General features: G+C 44.1%; 1 protein-coding gene across 5 annotated transcripts in view; it reads right to left on the bottom strand.

Annotated features, from left to right (window-relative positions):
- Positions 1-17,541, bottom strand: part of ARHGAP44 (Rho GTPase activating protein 44) — a 141,350-nt gene that overhangs the window by 45,822 nt on the left and 77,987 nt on the right. For all 5 annotated transcript variants that reach the window (XM_075279276.1, XM_075279280.1, XM_075279278.1 and 2 more), the window contains exons 2-3: positions 8,214-8,253; positions 7,872-7,976 (exon numbers count right to left, since the gene is read on the bottom strand). In XM_075279276.1, coding sequence (XP_075135377.1) covers positions 7,872-7,976; positions 8,214-8,253 — 145 coding nt within the window. The remainder of the gene's footprint in view (positions 1-7,871; positions 7,977-8,213; positions 8,254-17,541) is intronic.

Here is a 17,541-nt window from a genome sequence, read left to right as displayed (position 1 = left end):
AGCACTGAGGACTGTACTATTATGGCGGCACTGAGGACTGTACTATTATGGGGGCACTGAGGACTGTACTATTATGGGGGCACTGAGGACTGTACTATTATGGGAGCACTGAGGACTGTACTATTATGGGAGCACTGAGGACTGTACTATTATGGCAGCACTGAGGACTGTACTACTATGGGAGCACTGAGGACTGTACTATTATGGGAACACTGAGGACTGTACTACTATGGGAGCACTGAGGACTGTACTATTATGGGAGCACTGAGGACTGTACTATTATGGCAGCACTGAGGACTGTACTACTATGGGAGCACTGAGGACTGTACTATTATGGGAACACTGAGGACTGTACTGTTATGGGAGCACTGAGGACTGTACTACTATGGGAGCACTGAGCTGAGGACTGTACTATTATGGGAGCACTGAGGACTGTACCATTATGGGAGCACTGAGGACTGTACTATTATGGGAGCACTGAGGACTGTACTGTTATGGGAGCAGTGAGGACTGTACTATTATGGGAGCACTGAGGACTGTACTACTATGGGAGCACTGAGGACTGTACTATTATGGGGGCACTGAGGACTGTACTATTATGGAGCACTGAGGACTGTACTATTATGGCAGCACTGAGGACTGTACTATTATGGGGGCACTGAGGACTGTACTATTATGGCAGCACTGAGGACTGTACTGTTATGGGAGCAGTGAGGACTGTACTATTATGGGAGCACTGAGGACTGTACTATTATGGGAGCACTGAGGACTGTACTATTATGGGAGCACTGAGGACTGTACTGTTATGGGAGCAGTGAGGACTGTACTATTATGGCAGCACTGAGGACTGTACTATTATGGCAGCACTGAGGACTGTACAATTATGGGAGCACTGAGGACTGTACTATTATGGGAGCACTGAGGACTGTACTATTAAGGGAGCACTGAGGACTGTACTATTATGGGAGCACTTAGGACTGTACTACTATGGGAGCAGTGAGGACTGTACTATTATGGGAGCACTGAGGACTGTACTACTATGGGAGCACTGAGGACTGTACTATTATGGGAGCACTGAGGACTGTACTACTATGGGAGCACTGAGGACTGTACTACTATGGGAGCACTGAGGACTGTACTACTATGGGAGCACTGAGGACTGTACTATTATGGGGGCACTGAGGACTGTACTACTATGGGAGGACTGTACTATTATGGAGCACTGAGGACTGTACTATTATGGGAGCACTGAGGACTGTACTATTATGGGAGCACTGAGGACTGTACTATTATGGGAGCACTGAGGACTGTACTACTATGGGAGCACTGAGGACTGTACTATTATGGGAGCACTGAGGACTGTACTATTATGGCAGCACTGAGGACTGTACTATTATGGAGCACTGAGGACTGTACTACTATGGGAGCACTGAGGACTGTACTATTATGGGAGCACTGAGGACTGTACTACTATGGGAGCACTGAGGACTGTACTATTATGGGAGCACTGAGGACTGTACTATTATGGGAGCACTGAGGACTGTACTATTATTGCAGCACTGAGGACTGTACTACTATGGGAGCACTGAGCTGAGGACTGTACTATTATGGGAGCACTGAGGACTGTACTGTTATGGGAGCACTGAGGACTGTACTATTATGGCGGCACTGAGGACTGTACTATTATGGGGGCACTGAGGACTGTACTATTATGGGGGCACTGAGGACTGTACTATTATGGGAGCACTGAGGACTGTACTATTATGGGAGCACTGAGGACTGTACTATTATGGCAGCACTGAGGACTGTACTACTATGGGAGCACTGAGGACTGTACTATTATGGGAACACTGAGGACTGTACTACTATGGGAGCACTGAGGACTGTACTATTATGGGAGCACTGAGGACTGTACTATTATGGCAGCACTGAGGACTGTACTACTATGGGAGCACTGAGGACTGTACTATTATGGGAACACTGAGGACTGTACTACTATGGGAGCACTGAGCTGAGGACTGTACTATTATGGGAGCACTGAGGACTGTACTATTATGGGAGCACTGAGGACTGTACTGTTATGGGAGCACTGAGGACTGTACTGTTATGGGAGCAGTGAGGACTGTACTATTATGGGAGCACTGAGGACTGTACTACTATGGGAGCACTGAGGACTGTACTATTATGGGGGCACTGAGGACTGTACTATTATGGAGCACTGAGGACTGTACTATTATGGCAGCACTGAGGACTGTACTATTATGGGGGCACTGAGGACTGTACTATTATGGCAGCACTGAGGACTGTACTGTTATGGGAGCAGTGAGGACTGTACTATTATGGGAGCACTGAGGACTGTACTATTATGGGAGCACTGAGGACTGTACTATTATGGGAGCACTGAGGACTGTACTATTATGGCAGCACTGAGGACTGTACTATTATGGCAGCACTGAGGACTGTACTATTATGGGAGCACTGAGGACTGTACTATTATGGGAGCACTGAGGACTGTACTATTAAGGGAGCACTGAGGACTGTACTATTATGGGAGCACTTAGGACTGTACTACTATGGGAGCAGTGAGGACTGTACTATTATGGGAGCACTGAGGACTGTACTACTATGGGAGCACTGAGGACTGTACTATTATGGGAGCACTGAGGACTGTACTACTATGGGAGCACTGAGGACTGTACTACTATGGGAGCACTGAGGACTGTACTATTATGGGGGCACTGAGGACTGTACTACTATGGGAGCACTGAAGACTGTACTATTATGGGAGCACTGAGGACTGTACTATTATGGGAGCACTGAGGACTGTACTACTATGGGAGCACTGAGGACTGTACTATTATGGGAGCACTGAGGACTGTACTATTATGGCAGCACTGAGGACTGTACTATTATGGAGCACTGAGGACTGTACTACTATGGGAGCACTGAGGACTGTACTATTATGGGAGCACTGAGGACTGTACTATTATGGGAGCACTGAGGACTGTACTATTATGGAGCACTGAGGACTGTACTATTATGGCAGCACTGAGGACTGTACTATTATGGGAGCACTGAGGACTGTACTACTATGGGAGCACTGAGGACTGTACTACTATGGGAGCACTGAGGACTGTACTACTATGGGAGCACTGAGGACTGTACTACTATGGGAGCACTGAGGACTGTACTACTATGGGAGCACTGAGGACTGTACTATTATGGAGCACTGAGGACTGTACTATTATGGCAGCACTGAGGACTGTACTATTATGGGAGCACTGAGGACTGTACTACTATGGGAGCACTGAGGACTGTACTACTATGGGAGCACTGAGGACTGTACTATTATGGGAGCACTGAGGACTTTACTGTTATGGGAGCAGTGAGGACTGTACTATTATGGGAGCACTGAGGACTGTACTATTATGGGAGTACTGAGGACTGTACTATTATGGGGGCACTGAGGACTGTACTATTATGGCAGCACTGAGGACTGTACTATTATGGGAGCACTGAGGACTGTACTATTATGGGAGCACTGAGGACTGTACTATTATGGGAGCACTGAGGACTGTACTATTATGGGAGCACTGAGGACTGTACTATTATGGAGCAGTGAGGACTGTACTATTATGGCAGCACTGAGGACTGTACTATTATGGGAGCACTGATGACTGTACTACTATGGGAGCACTGAGGACTGTACTACTATGGGAGCACTGAGGACTGTACTACTATGGGAGCACTGAGCTGAGGACTGTACTATTATGGGAGCACTGAGGACTGTACTATTATGGGAGCACTGAGGACTGTACTGTTACGGGGACACTGAGGACTGTACTATTATGGCAGCACTGAGGACTGTACTGTTATGGGAGCACTGAGGACTGTACTATTATGGGAGCACTGAGGACTGTACTATTATGGGAGCAGTGAGGACTGTACTATTATGGGAGCACTGAGGACTGTACTATTATGGGAGCAGTGAGGACTGTACTATTATGGGAGCAGTGAGGACTGTACTATTATGGGAGCACTGAGGACTGTACTATTATGGGGGCACTGAGGACTGTACTATTATGGCAGCACTGAGGACTGTACTATTATGGGAGCACTGAGGACTGTACTATTATGGGAGCACTGAGGACTGTACTACTATGGGAGCACTGAGGACTGTACTACTATGGGAGCACTGAGGACTGTACTATTATGGGAGCACTGAGGACTGTACTATTATGGGAGCAGTGAGGACTGTACTATTATGGGAGCAGTGAGGACTGTACTATTATGGGAGCACTGAGGACTGTACTGTTACGGGGACACTGAGGACTGTACTATTATGGGAGCACTGAGGACTGTACTATTATGGGAGCACTGAGGACTGTACTGTTATGGGAGCACTGAGGACTGTACTATTATGGGAGCACTGAGGACTGTACTATTATGGGAGCACTGAGGACTGTACTATTATGGGAGCAGTGAGGACTGTACTGTTATGGGAGCACTGAGGACTGTACTATTATGGGAGCACTGAGGACTGTACTACTATGGGAGCACTGAGCTGAGGACTGTACTATTATGGGAGCACTGAGGACTGTACTATTATGGGAGCAGTGAGGACTGTACTATTATGGGAGCACTGAGGACTGTACTACTATGGGAGCACTGAGGACTGTACTATTATGGGAGCACTGAGGACTGTACTATTATGGGAGCACTGAGGACTGTACTATTATGGGAGCACTGAGGACTGTACTATTAAGGGAGCACTGAGGACTGTACTATTATGGGAGCACTTAGGACTGTACTACTATGGGAGCAGTGAGGACTGTACTATTATGGGAGCACTGAGGACTGTACTACTATGGGAGCACTGAGGACTGTACTATTATGGGAGCACTGAGGACTGTACTACTATGGGAGCACTGAGGACTGTACTACTATGGGAGCACTGAGGACTGTACTACTATGGGAGCACTGAGGACTGTACTATTATGGGGGCACTGAGGACTGTACTACTATGGGAGGACTGTACTATTATGGAGCACTGAGGACTGTACTATTATGGGAGCACTGAGGACTGTACTATTATGGGAGCACTGAGGACTGTACTATTATGGGAGCACTGAGGACTGTACTACTATGGGAGCACTGAGGACTGTACTATTATGGGAGCACTGAGGACTGTACTATTATGGCAGCACTGAGGACTGTACTATTATGGAGCACTGAGGACTGTACTACTATGGGAGCACTGAGGACTGTACTATTATGGGAGCACTGAGGACTGTACTATTATGGAGCACTGAGGACTGTACTATTATGGCAGCACTGAGGACTGTACTATTATGGGAGCACTGAGGACTGTACTACTATGGGAGCACTGAGGACTGTACTACTATGGGAGCACTGAGGACTGTACTACTATGGGAGCACTGAGGACTGTACTACTATGGGAGCACTGAGGACTGTACTATTATGGAGCACTGAGGACTGTACTATTATGGCAGCACTGAGGACTGTACTATTATGGGAGCACTGAGGACTGTACTACTATGGGAGCACTGAGGACTGTACTACTATGGGAGCACTGAGGACTGTACTATTATGGGAGCACTGAGGACTTTACTGTTATGGGAGCAGTGAGGACTGTACTATTATGGGAGCACTGAGGACTGTACTATTATGGGAGCACTGAGGACTGTACTATTATGGGAGTACTGAGGACTGTACTATTATGGGGGCACTGAGGACTGTACTATTATGGCAGCACTGAGGACTGTACTATTATGGGAGCACTGAGGACTGTACTATTATGGGAGCACTGAGGACTGTACTATTATGGGAGCACTGAGGACTGTACTATTATGGGAGCACTGAGGACTGTACTATTATGGAGCAGTGAGGACTGTACTATTATGGCAGCACTGAGGACTGTACTATTATGGGAGCACTGATGACTGTACTACTATGGGAGCACTGAGGACTGTACTACTATGGGAGCACTGAGGACTGTACTACTATGGGAGCACTGAGCTGAGGACTGTACTATTATGGGAGCACTGAGGACTGTACTATTATGGGAGCACTGAGGACTGTACTGTTACGGGGACACTGAGGACTGTACTATTATGGCAGCACTGAGGACTGTACTGTTATGGGAGCACTGAGGACTGTACTATTATGGGAGCACTGAGGACTGTACTATTATGGGAGCAGTGAGGACTGTACTATTATGGGAGCACTGAGGACTGTACTATTATGGGAGCAGTGAGGACTGTACTATTATGGGAGCAGTGAGGACTGTACTATTATGGGAGCACTGAGGACTGTACTATTATGGGGGCACTGAGGACTGTACTATTATGGCAGCACTGAGGACTGTACTATTATGGGAGCACTGAGGACTGTACTATTATGGGAGCACTGAGGACTGTACTATTATGGGAGCACTGAGGACTGTACTATTATGGGAGCAGTGAGGACTGTACTATTATGGGAGCACTGAGGACTGTACTATTATGGGGGCACTGAGGACTGTACTATTATGGCAGCACTGAGGACTGTACTATTATGGGAGCACTGAGGACTGTACTATTATGGGAGCACTGAGGACTGTACTACTATGGGAGCACTGAGGACTGTACTACTATGGGAGCACTGAGGACTGTACTATTATGGGAGCACTGAGGACTGTACTATTATGGGAGCAGTGAGGACTGTACTATTATGGGAGCAGTGAGGACTGTACTATTATGGGAGCACTGAGGACTGTACTGTTACGGGGACACTGAGGACTGTACTATTATGGGAGCACTGAGGACTGTACTATTATGGGAGCACTGAGGACTGTACTGTTATGGGAGCACTGAGGACTGTACTATTATGGCAGCACTGAGGACTGTACTATTATGGGAGCACTGAGGACTGTACTATTATGGGAGCACTGAGGACTGTACTATTATGGGAGCACTGAGGACTGTACTATTATGGGAGCAGTGAGGACTGTACTGTTATGGGAGCACTGAGGACTGTACTATTATGGGAGCACTGAGGACTGTACTACTATGGGAGCACTGAGCTGAGGACTGTACTATTATGGGAGCACTGAGGACTGTACTATTATGGGAGCAGTGAGGACTGTACTATTATGGGAGCACTGAGGACTGTACTACTATGGGAGCACTGAGGACTGTACTATTATGGGAGCACTGAGGACTGTACTATTATGGGAGCACTGAGGACTGTACTACTATGGGAGGACTGTACTATTATGGAGCACTGAGGACTGTACTATTATGGGAGCACTGAGGACTGTACTACTATGGGAGCACTGAGGACTGTACTACTATGGGAGCACTGAGGACTGTACTACTATGGGAGCACTGAGGACTGTACTATTATGGGAGCACTGAGGACTGTACTGTTATGGGAGCACTGAGGACTGTACTATTATGGGAGCAGTGAGGACTGTACTATTATGGGAGCACTGAGGACTGTACTATTATGGAGCACTGAGGACTGTACTATTATGGGAGCACTGAGGACTGTACTATTATGGAGCACTGAGGACTGTACTATTATGGAGCACTGAGGACTGTACTATTATGGGAGCACTGAGGACTGTACTATTATGGCAGCACTGAGGACTGTACTATTATGGGAGCACTGAGGACTGTACTATTATGGGAGCACTGAGGACTGTACTATTATGGGAGCAGTGAGGACTGTACTATTATGGGAGCACTGAGGACTGTACTATTATGGGAGCACTGAGGACTGTACTATTATGGGAGCAGTGAGGACTGTACTATTATGGGAGCACTGAGGACTGTACTGTTACGGGGACACTATGCCTACAGACTTACCGATCTCTTATCCGTGTCTGTTCCTTGCTGGCCTTGTAAACACGCTGTAAGTTTCTTGTGGGTGCTGTGGGAGACCTGCTTAACCAGCTCCAGACGTTTCTCAACCTGAAAAGGAGCAGGAAAGCGAATGAATAAACCTCCAGCCTATGTAACATGTAACATGTATGATATATCCCAACTGCTTGTACAGTCCTTATGCAGACCTGCCCCCGTCCCCAAGCCCCCAATATCGATGGATATCCCATTACATTGGTGGCAGACTGATGGACCACAGACCTGAGCAAGCAGGTGTATATATATATATATTTGTGTGTGTGAGTATATACACAGAGTTACACTCACTTGTAATAGATCTTCACTCAGTACCTCTGTCTTCTCGGCTCTGAAAGTAAAGGTGACACATTAATACAACCGCCATATACAAAGCCCATAGACCTCACTGATAACCCAGTGCCGGCCCCCCATACAGCGCACGGAGTCGCCTCCACTCAGGACCCCAAACCAATCGCACACAGATGACCGAACCATAAGATAAATCATATACAGTGATGGAAACCCAAATGCAGATGTGACCCGGGCCTAAGTGCGCTAGAAACATGGCTGACATAGCGACCAAGCACACGGTCCGCTTTACGCAGACTGAGGCTAAGGTTGGTTTTCTTTGGGTAACCACAAGAAGGTTTCCAATAAGGAGACACAATAACAAGTTGTCCAGTTTTTCTTTATGCGATGACTGATATCTTTAGTGTGGTCCATAACACTCGGCCACTATACGGGGGTCAGTATGTCAGTATATAGAATATTATAGGGTAGGTAATGGAGCGCTGTGCCCGGCTCCTGCCATTATTACCGAGCACCGCCGGCGGGGGATGGGAATCATTTCCACGAATTGTGTAAATATGAAGAGATGACGGGGAAGGGAAATGTCATCAATCTGCCGTCTATAAACACACATTGCTCCAGAACCGCCGCTGTCACCGACACACAGAGCGCCTGCACGCCCGGGAGGAAGACTCCATGAATATTAATGTGGCAGCCAATTATAAGACCCCTGAGAAAAAGCAAAAACATCGCCACGTCTGCTGCGCCTGACACAGGTGGCATCATCACATTACAGGACAGGTCACTACCCCCCACCATATTCCTGAAATACTCTGGGCTGCTGGGGGAGCACTCTCAGTCTGTGCAATCCCACAAGATCAGCATGCTATACTCCTGAAATACTCTGTGCTGCTGGGGATTCTGCTCCTTCCACATCTGGTCTATGACCGTTCTCCTCCTGACTTCTTCAGACATCGTCCTTCTTCTTAAAGCGGCCCCCTCACCCTCACCAGCTCTTTGCATCCACTAATTCCGGCACGGTTGGACATGTTTTCTCTAGCTCTCACCATTCCTGAGCAATCAGTGCTGTGAGTTTCGATATCCAACATGACCTCGATATCCTGGCCTGGAGCGGTTAGTCTGGGCCCGCCCACCAGACAATAGACAGCCTCATTAGCATATTGAGTACAGTAGTGGCGCCAGTATCATTGACGTGACACCTATAGAAGGACGTGATGGACTACAGTCGGTGGAGGTGGTGAGAGGTCCCTGTAAATACTCTGTGCTGCTGGGGGACTCCCTCTACCATAGGGCAATGGCCTACCGCTTGCCTCCATTGTGACGCTTCTTCTGTCACATTCAGCTCTGTCTTTACTACGTGACAGCGCTTCTTAAATCCTCTGTGCTGCTGTGGACCGTCCTATCTCCACACCATGTATTCTCATGCAGGCTCTCTGCCTCGTACATGTGTCGTCTATGATAACGGGGAAGGAGAGATGCCAAGTCACTTTGGCTACCGGCGGTACAGTGCTGTAAAAATCAGTGAAATGCATAATGATGTGCGCAGGGTCAGAGCGGACTAGTCGCCCCCATCCCGCAGGCCTCCCCTGGCGCCGGCCTTGTGTGACTACGTAGAAATCTCGCCACGGTTGGTAATTAGAACAAATTAAAAAAATTCAATGCTTGACGGCAGGAACGGGGAGGAACCAGGGAGCGGAGCTGAGCGGAGGAGACTGCAGGCTCCATCCATATCACACTCCAGCAGGCATCTACTACATGTCTAATGGATGAGCGCTGCCCCCCGGACACACAGGCCCCCCTCACAATAACACACAAAACCAGCCAAAACCTCTGACATGGCGGAGATAGGAATCCTGCACAGACAACGCATAGTCCTCAGCCCCGCAGGACACACACATTATGGATTTGTATCTGGATGGAAAGGGCTGAGACAAGAGCGGCCATATTGTCTGCACTGGGCCGCTGTATCTAAGGTTATAATGGGGGATACTGTCTGCTAGCTGCCATATATATATATATATATATATATATATATATATATATATATATATATGTAATATCTGCAGAGCTGTGTATCTAAGGCTAACACCGAACCTCAGACCCCTGATCTGCCAGTCAAAAGGGTTAAAACAGAAGAAACTTTATAGGAATTATTGGAAACCCATTTATGAAATTCTGTATAAAACAGTATTAAATATCTATAAATGTCACATAGATCACACAGAATGACACGAATAGATGAAAACTGGGATCACAACCCACCGACAAAGAAAAGTATCTGTCAGTCCATCGCTACAAATAGCGTCATGTCAGTGATCACAGCTAAGAAAAGGAGCAACAAAACGAAATAAAGAACATTTCCCACAATTGTTGCCATAAGTCAGATACGTCTGTGCCACAACGTGTCCAAGACTGAGCAGGCAATAATAACCGGAGAGCGAATTATTAATCAGGAAACAATGAAGACGACAGAAAGTACAGAAATAATTCTATGGAGAAGGACACAAGATGGATAAAGCGAAACCCTCCACGAATATTCCCTAAAGAACTGCTACAGACAAACTTATACCAAACCTACATACAAGAATATACAGTGCTGGCCAAAAGTATTGGCCCCCTGCAATTCTGTCAGATAATCCTCGTGTTCTTCCAGATAATGATTGCAGTCACAAATTCTTTGGTATTTTCTTCATTTAATTTGTCTTCAATGGAAAACCACAAAAAGAATTGTCAAAAAGCCAAATTGGATCTAATTCCACAGCAAACATAAAAAGGGGGTGGACAAAAGTATTGTCACTGTTTGAGAAAGAGAGGGAGAGAGTGGTGGCAGTTTGGAGAAGGCCCCCTTCACATCTCAGGGGGGACCGCGAGCAGTTTGCCAAAGAAGAAGGGTCTAAGATTCCAGCAGAGCCTTGTAAGAAACTCATTGCTGGTTAGCGGAAGCGGTTGTGCGCAGTTATTGTGTCTAAAGGTTGTGCTACCAAGTATTAGGCTGAGGGCGCCAATACTTCTGTCCGCACCATTCTTGGAGTTTTCTGTAAAATGATCAATGATTTGACTTTTTTCATTCTCTTTTGTGTTTTTTTCATTGCAAGCGAAATAAATGAAGAGATTACCAAAGAGTTTGTGCTTGTAATCATTATCTGGGGGACACCGAGGATTATCTGACAGAATTGCAGGGGGGCCAATACTTTTGGCCAACAGTGTAACTACTATAATACTACTCCTATATACAAGAATATAACTACTATAATACTACTCCTATGTACAAGAATATAACTACTATAATACTAATCCTATGTACAAGAATATAACTACTATAATACTACTCCTATGTACAAGAATATAACTACTATAATACTACTCCTATGTACAAGAATATAACTACTATAATACTACTCCTATGTACAAGAATATAACTACTATAATACTGCTCCTATGTACAAGAATATAACTACTATAATACTAATCCTATGTACAAGAATATAACTACTATAATACTACTCCTATGTACAAGAATATAACTACTATAATACTACTCCTATGTACAAGAATATAACTACTATAATACTACTCCTATGTACAAGAATATAACTACTATAATACTACTCCTATGTACAAGAATATAACTACTATAATACTGCTCCTATGTACAAGAATATAACTACTATAATACTACTCCTATGTACAAGAGTATAACTACTATAATACTACCTCCTATGTACAAGAATATAACTACTATAATACTACCTCCTATGTACAAGAGTATAACTACTATAATACTACCTCCTATGTACAAGAATATAACTACTATAATACTACTCCTATGTACAAGAATATAACTACTATAATACTACTCCTATGTACAAGAGTATAACTACTATAATACTACCTCCTATGTACAAGAATATAACTACTATAATACTACCTCCTATGTACAAGAATATAACTACTATAATACTAATCCTATGTACAAGAATATAACTACTATAATACTACTCCTATGTACAAGAATATAACTACTATAATACTACTCCTATGTACAAGAATATAACTACTACAATACTACTCCTATGTACAAGAATATAACTACTATAATACTACTCTTATGTACAAGAATATAACTACTATAATACTACTCCTATGTACAAGAATATAACTACTATAATACTACCTCATATGTACAAGAATATAACTACTATAATACTACCTCCTATGTACAAGAATATAACTACTATAATACTACCTCCTATGTACAAGAATATAACTACTATAATACTACTCCTATGTACAAGAATATAACTACTATAATACTACTCCTATGTACAAGAGTATAACTACTATAATACTACCTCCTATGTACAAGAATATAACTACTATTATACTACTCCTATGTACAAGAATATAACTACTATAATACTACTCCTATGTACAAGAATATAACTACTATAATACTACTCCTATGTACAAGAATATAACTACTATAATACTACTCCTATGTACAAGAATATAACTACTATAATACTGCCCCTATGTACAAGAATATAACTACTATAATACTACTCCTATGTACAAGAATATAACTACTATAATACTACTCCTATGTACAAGAATATAACTACTATAATACTGCTCCTATGTACAAGAATATAACTACTATAATACTACCTCCTATGTACAAGAATATAACTACTATAATACTGCTCCTATGTACAAGAATATAATTACTATAATACTACTCCTATGTACAAGAATATAACTACTATAATACTACCCCCTATGTACAAGAATATAACTACTATAATACTGCTCCTATGTACAAGAATATAACTACTATAATACTGCCCCCTATGTACAAGAATAAGGACCATGAAGAATTATATGAATTGTGAACAGTCTCTGTGTTACTACTGCCGTTCACTATAGAACTTCACCCCATATAATACATCCCTGATAAAGATATTATAATAATCCAGGACTATAGTATATACTTCATGATTAGAAATCGAGCAAACAGTAAAATATTCGATGTTCGTTATTCGTTCCGAATAGCATCTCAAGATTCGACTATTCGAACGAATATCGAACCCCATTATAGTCTATGGGGAAAAAAGGGATCCCACCATTTGACTCAGGAGAGCCACCAATTCCACTATGACACCTCAGCAAATGATCCCAACACCTCTGCAATGCAATTGGGACAGCAGGGGAAACATGTCTGGGGGCATCTAACAAGCCCAAGTCACAGTATTACGCCACTAATAATGCGGGAGCTGACTTTTTCTCATAGGAATCTGAGATGTAGCAGAGCTGGCTGTGTTCTACACTCTGCTACATCTGAGATTGGACCACAATGGAGACTGCTGTGGACTGATCTTAGACTCCGCCTCCTCCGGCAGAACCAGCGTTGATTGGTCGAATGCTGTACTCTGTATGGCATTCGGCCAATCAACGCTGATCAATGCATTCCTATGGGAAAAAGTCATCTCCCGTATATCGCAAGCTGACAGGGATCCCGACCAGATAGAGCCCCAGAGAGCTGGGTGAGTGACATCCCCCCTAAATAAAGGTAATCCCTAGCTAACCCTCCTGTACATCTGTCCCTGTCTCACAGTCACACAGTTCACAGTCCTAAATTAATCGAATGTTAAGTCGATCATTCGTCTAAATTGGAGGTCACTTGATTTCGGCAGTCAATTACGTTTTCCTAGTTTTCCGATGCCTCCATTGTAGTAGTTCCTGTCCCACCTCCCCTGCACAGTTATTGGTGCAAAAAAAGTGCCAGGGAAGGTGGGAGGGGCTACAAATTTTTAGTGTGTTTGCCGTGTGGTATTCGATTGGAATCAAACACCTCGAGCAGCCTGATATCCGATTGCTCATCTCTAATCCTGATCAGTAGATGATTTCACCCCATACACTGGTTACTTTCTCCTGTATCTGCGGCAGTGCTCAGTGTGTGTACAGATAAGGAAATGTTACTGTGCTCATGTCGCTTTCTCCACAATCGCAGCCAATGATTCTTCTGAGCCTCTCCTGTCACACTACATCAGCTTGAACATCCGTGAATCCAAAGACTGCACAGAGTATGGGAGCCCGACTCCTTACTGTGCGCTCTAGTGCCTGTAGGAGAAACGAGGATTCTGGGAAGAGCCGAGTGTCGCTACCGCCCTGCATGAAGCTAAGTGAATGGGACAGGACGTCATTGTGCTATACTGTGTGTGATCATCTTATAAGATGGCCTGCGGAGGAGGAAAAAGCAGGAAGCAAGAAACGTGGACTATGATAGTGATAGAGGGAACCTGGAAATGAGAGACAGGAACATCTATGACCCCAAACATAAAATATTACCAGGAGGTCACTGGGAAAGACACCTGGTTATTTATGTGTATATGGAATATACAGTGTTGGCCAAAAGTATCGCCCCCCCTGCAGTCCTGTCAGATAATCCTCGCTGTCTCCAGATAATGATTACACAGCACAAACTCTTATATAGTATATAAGTGACACAGGGTATATACAGTATAAGTATCGCCCCCTGCAGTCCTGTCAGATAATCCTCGCTGTCCCCCAGATAATGATTACACAGCACAAACTCTTATATAGTATATAAGTGACACAGGGTATATACAGTATAAGTATCGCCCCCTGCAGTCCTGTCAGATAATCCTCGCTGTCCCCCAGATAATGATTACACAGCACAGACTCTTATATAGTATATAAGTGACACAGGGTATATACAGTATAAGTATCGCCCCCTGCAGTCCTGTCAGATAATCCTCGGTGTCCCCCAGATAATGATTACACAGCACAGACTCTTATACAGTATATAAGTGACACAGGGTATATACAGTATAAGTATCGCCCCCTGCAGTCCTGTCAGATAATCCTCGCTGTCCCCCAGATAATGATTACACAGCACAGACTCTTATATAGTATATAAGTGACACAGAATATATACAGTATAAGTATCGCCCCCTGCAGTCCTGTCAGATAATCCTCGCTGTCTCCAGATAATGATTACAATCACAAACTATTATATAGTATATAAGTGACACAGGGTATATACAGTATAAGTATCGCCCCCTGCAGTCCTGTCAGATAATCCTCGCTGTCCCCCAGATAATGATTACACAGCACAGACTCTTATATAGTATATAAGTGACACAGGGTATATACAGTATAAGTATTGCCCCCTGCAGTCCTGTCAGATAATCCTCGCTGTCCCCCAGATAATGATTACACAGCACAAACTCTTATATAGTATATAAGTGACACAGGGTATATACAGTATAAGTATCACCCCCTGCAGTCCTGTCAGATAATCCTCGGTGTCCCCCAGATAATGATTACACAGCACAGACTCTTATATAGTATATAAGTGACACAGGGTATATACAGTATAAGTATCGCCCCCTGCAGTCCTGTCAGATAATCCTCGCTGTCCCCCAGATAATGATTACACAGCACAGACTCTTATATAGTATATAAGTGACACAGGGTATATACAGTATAAGTATCGGCCCCTGCACTTCTGTCAGATAATCCTCGGTGTCCCCCAGGTAATGATTACACAGCACAGACTCTTATATAGTATATAAGTGACACAGGGTATATACAGTATAAGTATCGCCCCCTGCAGTCCTGTCAGATATTCCTCGGTGTCCCCCAGATAATGATTACACAGCACAGACTCTTATATAGTATATAAGTGACACAGGGTATATACAGTATAAGTATCGCCCCCTGCACTTCTGTCAGATAATCCTCGCTGTCCCCCAGATAATGATTACACAGCACAGACTCTTATATAGTATATAAGTGACACAGGGTATATACAGTATAAGTATCGCCCCCTGCAGTCCTGTCAGATAATCCTCGCTGTCCCCCAGATAATGATTACACAGCACAGACTCTTATATAGTATATAAGTGACACAGGGTATATACAGTATAAGTATCGCCCCCTGCACTTCTGTCAGATAATCCTCGGTGTCCCCCAGGTAATGATTACACAGCACAGACTCTTATATAGTATATAAGTGACACAGGGTATATACAGTATAAGTATCGCCCCCTGCAGTCCTGTCAGATATTCCTCGGTGTCCCCCAGATAATGATTACACAGCACAGACTCTTATATAGTATATAAGTGACACAGGGTATATACAGTATAAGTATCGCCCCCTGCAGTCCTGTCAGATAATCCTCGCTGTCCCCAGATAATGATTACACAGCACAGACTCTTATATAGTATATAAGTGACACAGGGTATATACAGTATAAGTATCGCCCCCTGCAGTCCTGTCAGATAATCCTCGCTGTCCCCCAGATAATGATTACACAGCACAGACTCTTATATAGTATATAAGTGACACAGGGTATATACAGTATAAGTATCGCCCCCTGCAGTCCTGTCAGATAATCCTCGGTGTCCCCCAGATAATGATTACACAGCACAAACTCTTATATAGTATATAAGTGACACAGGGTATATACAGTATAAGTATCGCCCCCTGCAGTCCTGTCAGATAATCCTCGCTGTCCCCCAGATAATGATTACACAGCACAGACTCTTATATAGTATATAAGTGACACAGGGTATATACAGTATAAGTATCGCCCCCTGCAGTCCTGTCAGATAATCCTCGCTGTCTCCAGATAATGATTACAATCACAAACTATTATATAGTATATAAGTGACACAGGGTATATACAGCATAAGTATCGCCCCCTGCAGTCCTGTCAGATAATCCTCGCTGTCCCCCAGATAATGATTACACAGCACAGACTCTTATATAGTATATAAGTGACACAGGGTATATACAGTATAAGTATTGCCCCCTGCAGTCCTGTCAGATAATCCTCGCTGTCCCCCAGATAATGATTACACAGCACAAACTCTTATATAGTATATAAGTGACACAGGGTATATACAGTATAAGTATCACCCCCTGCAGTCCTGTCAGATAATCCTCGGTGTCCCCCAGATAATGATTACACAGCACAGACTCTTATATAGTATATAAGTGACACAGGGTATATACAGTATAAGTATCGCCCCCTGCAGTCCTGTCAGATAATCCTCGCTGTCCCCCAGATAATGATTACACAGCACAGACTCTTATATAGTATATAAGTGACACAGGGTATATACAGTATAAGTATCGCCCCCTGCACTTCTGTCAGATAATCCTCGGTGTCCCCCAGATAATGATTACACAGCACAGACTCTTATATAGTATATAAGTGACACAGGGTATATACAGTATAAGTATCGCCCCCTGCAGTCCTGTCAGATAATCCTCGCTGTCCCCCAGATAATGATTACA

Source organism: Leptodactylus fuscus, chromosome 6, assembly GCF_031893055.1.
Source record: "Leptodactylus fuscus isolate aLepFus1 chromosome 6, aLepFus1.hap2, whole genome shotgun sequence".
Taxonomy (NCBI): Eukaryota; Metazoa; Chordata; class Amphibia; order Anura; family Leptodactylidae; genus Leptodactylus; species Leptodactylus fuscus.
This window is presented reverse-complemented; position numbering and strand designations above follow the sequence as displayed.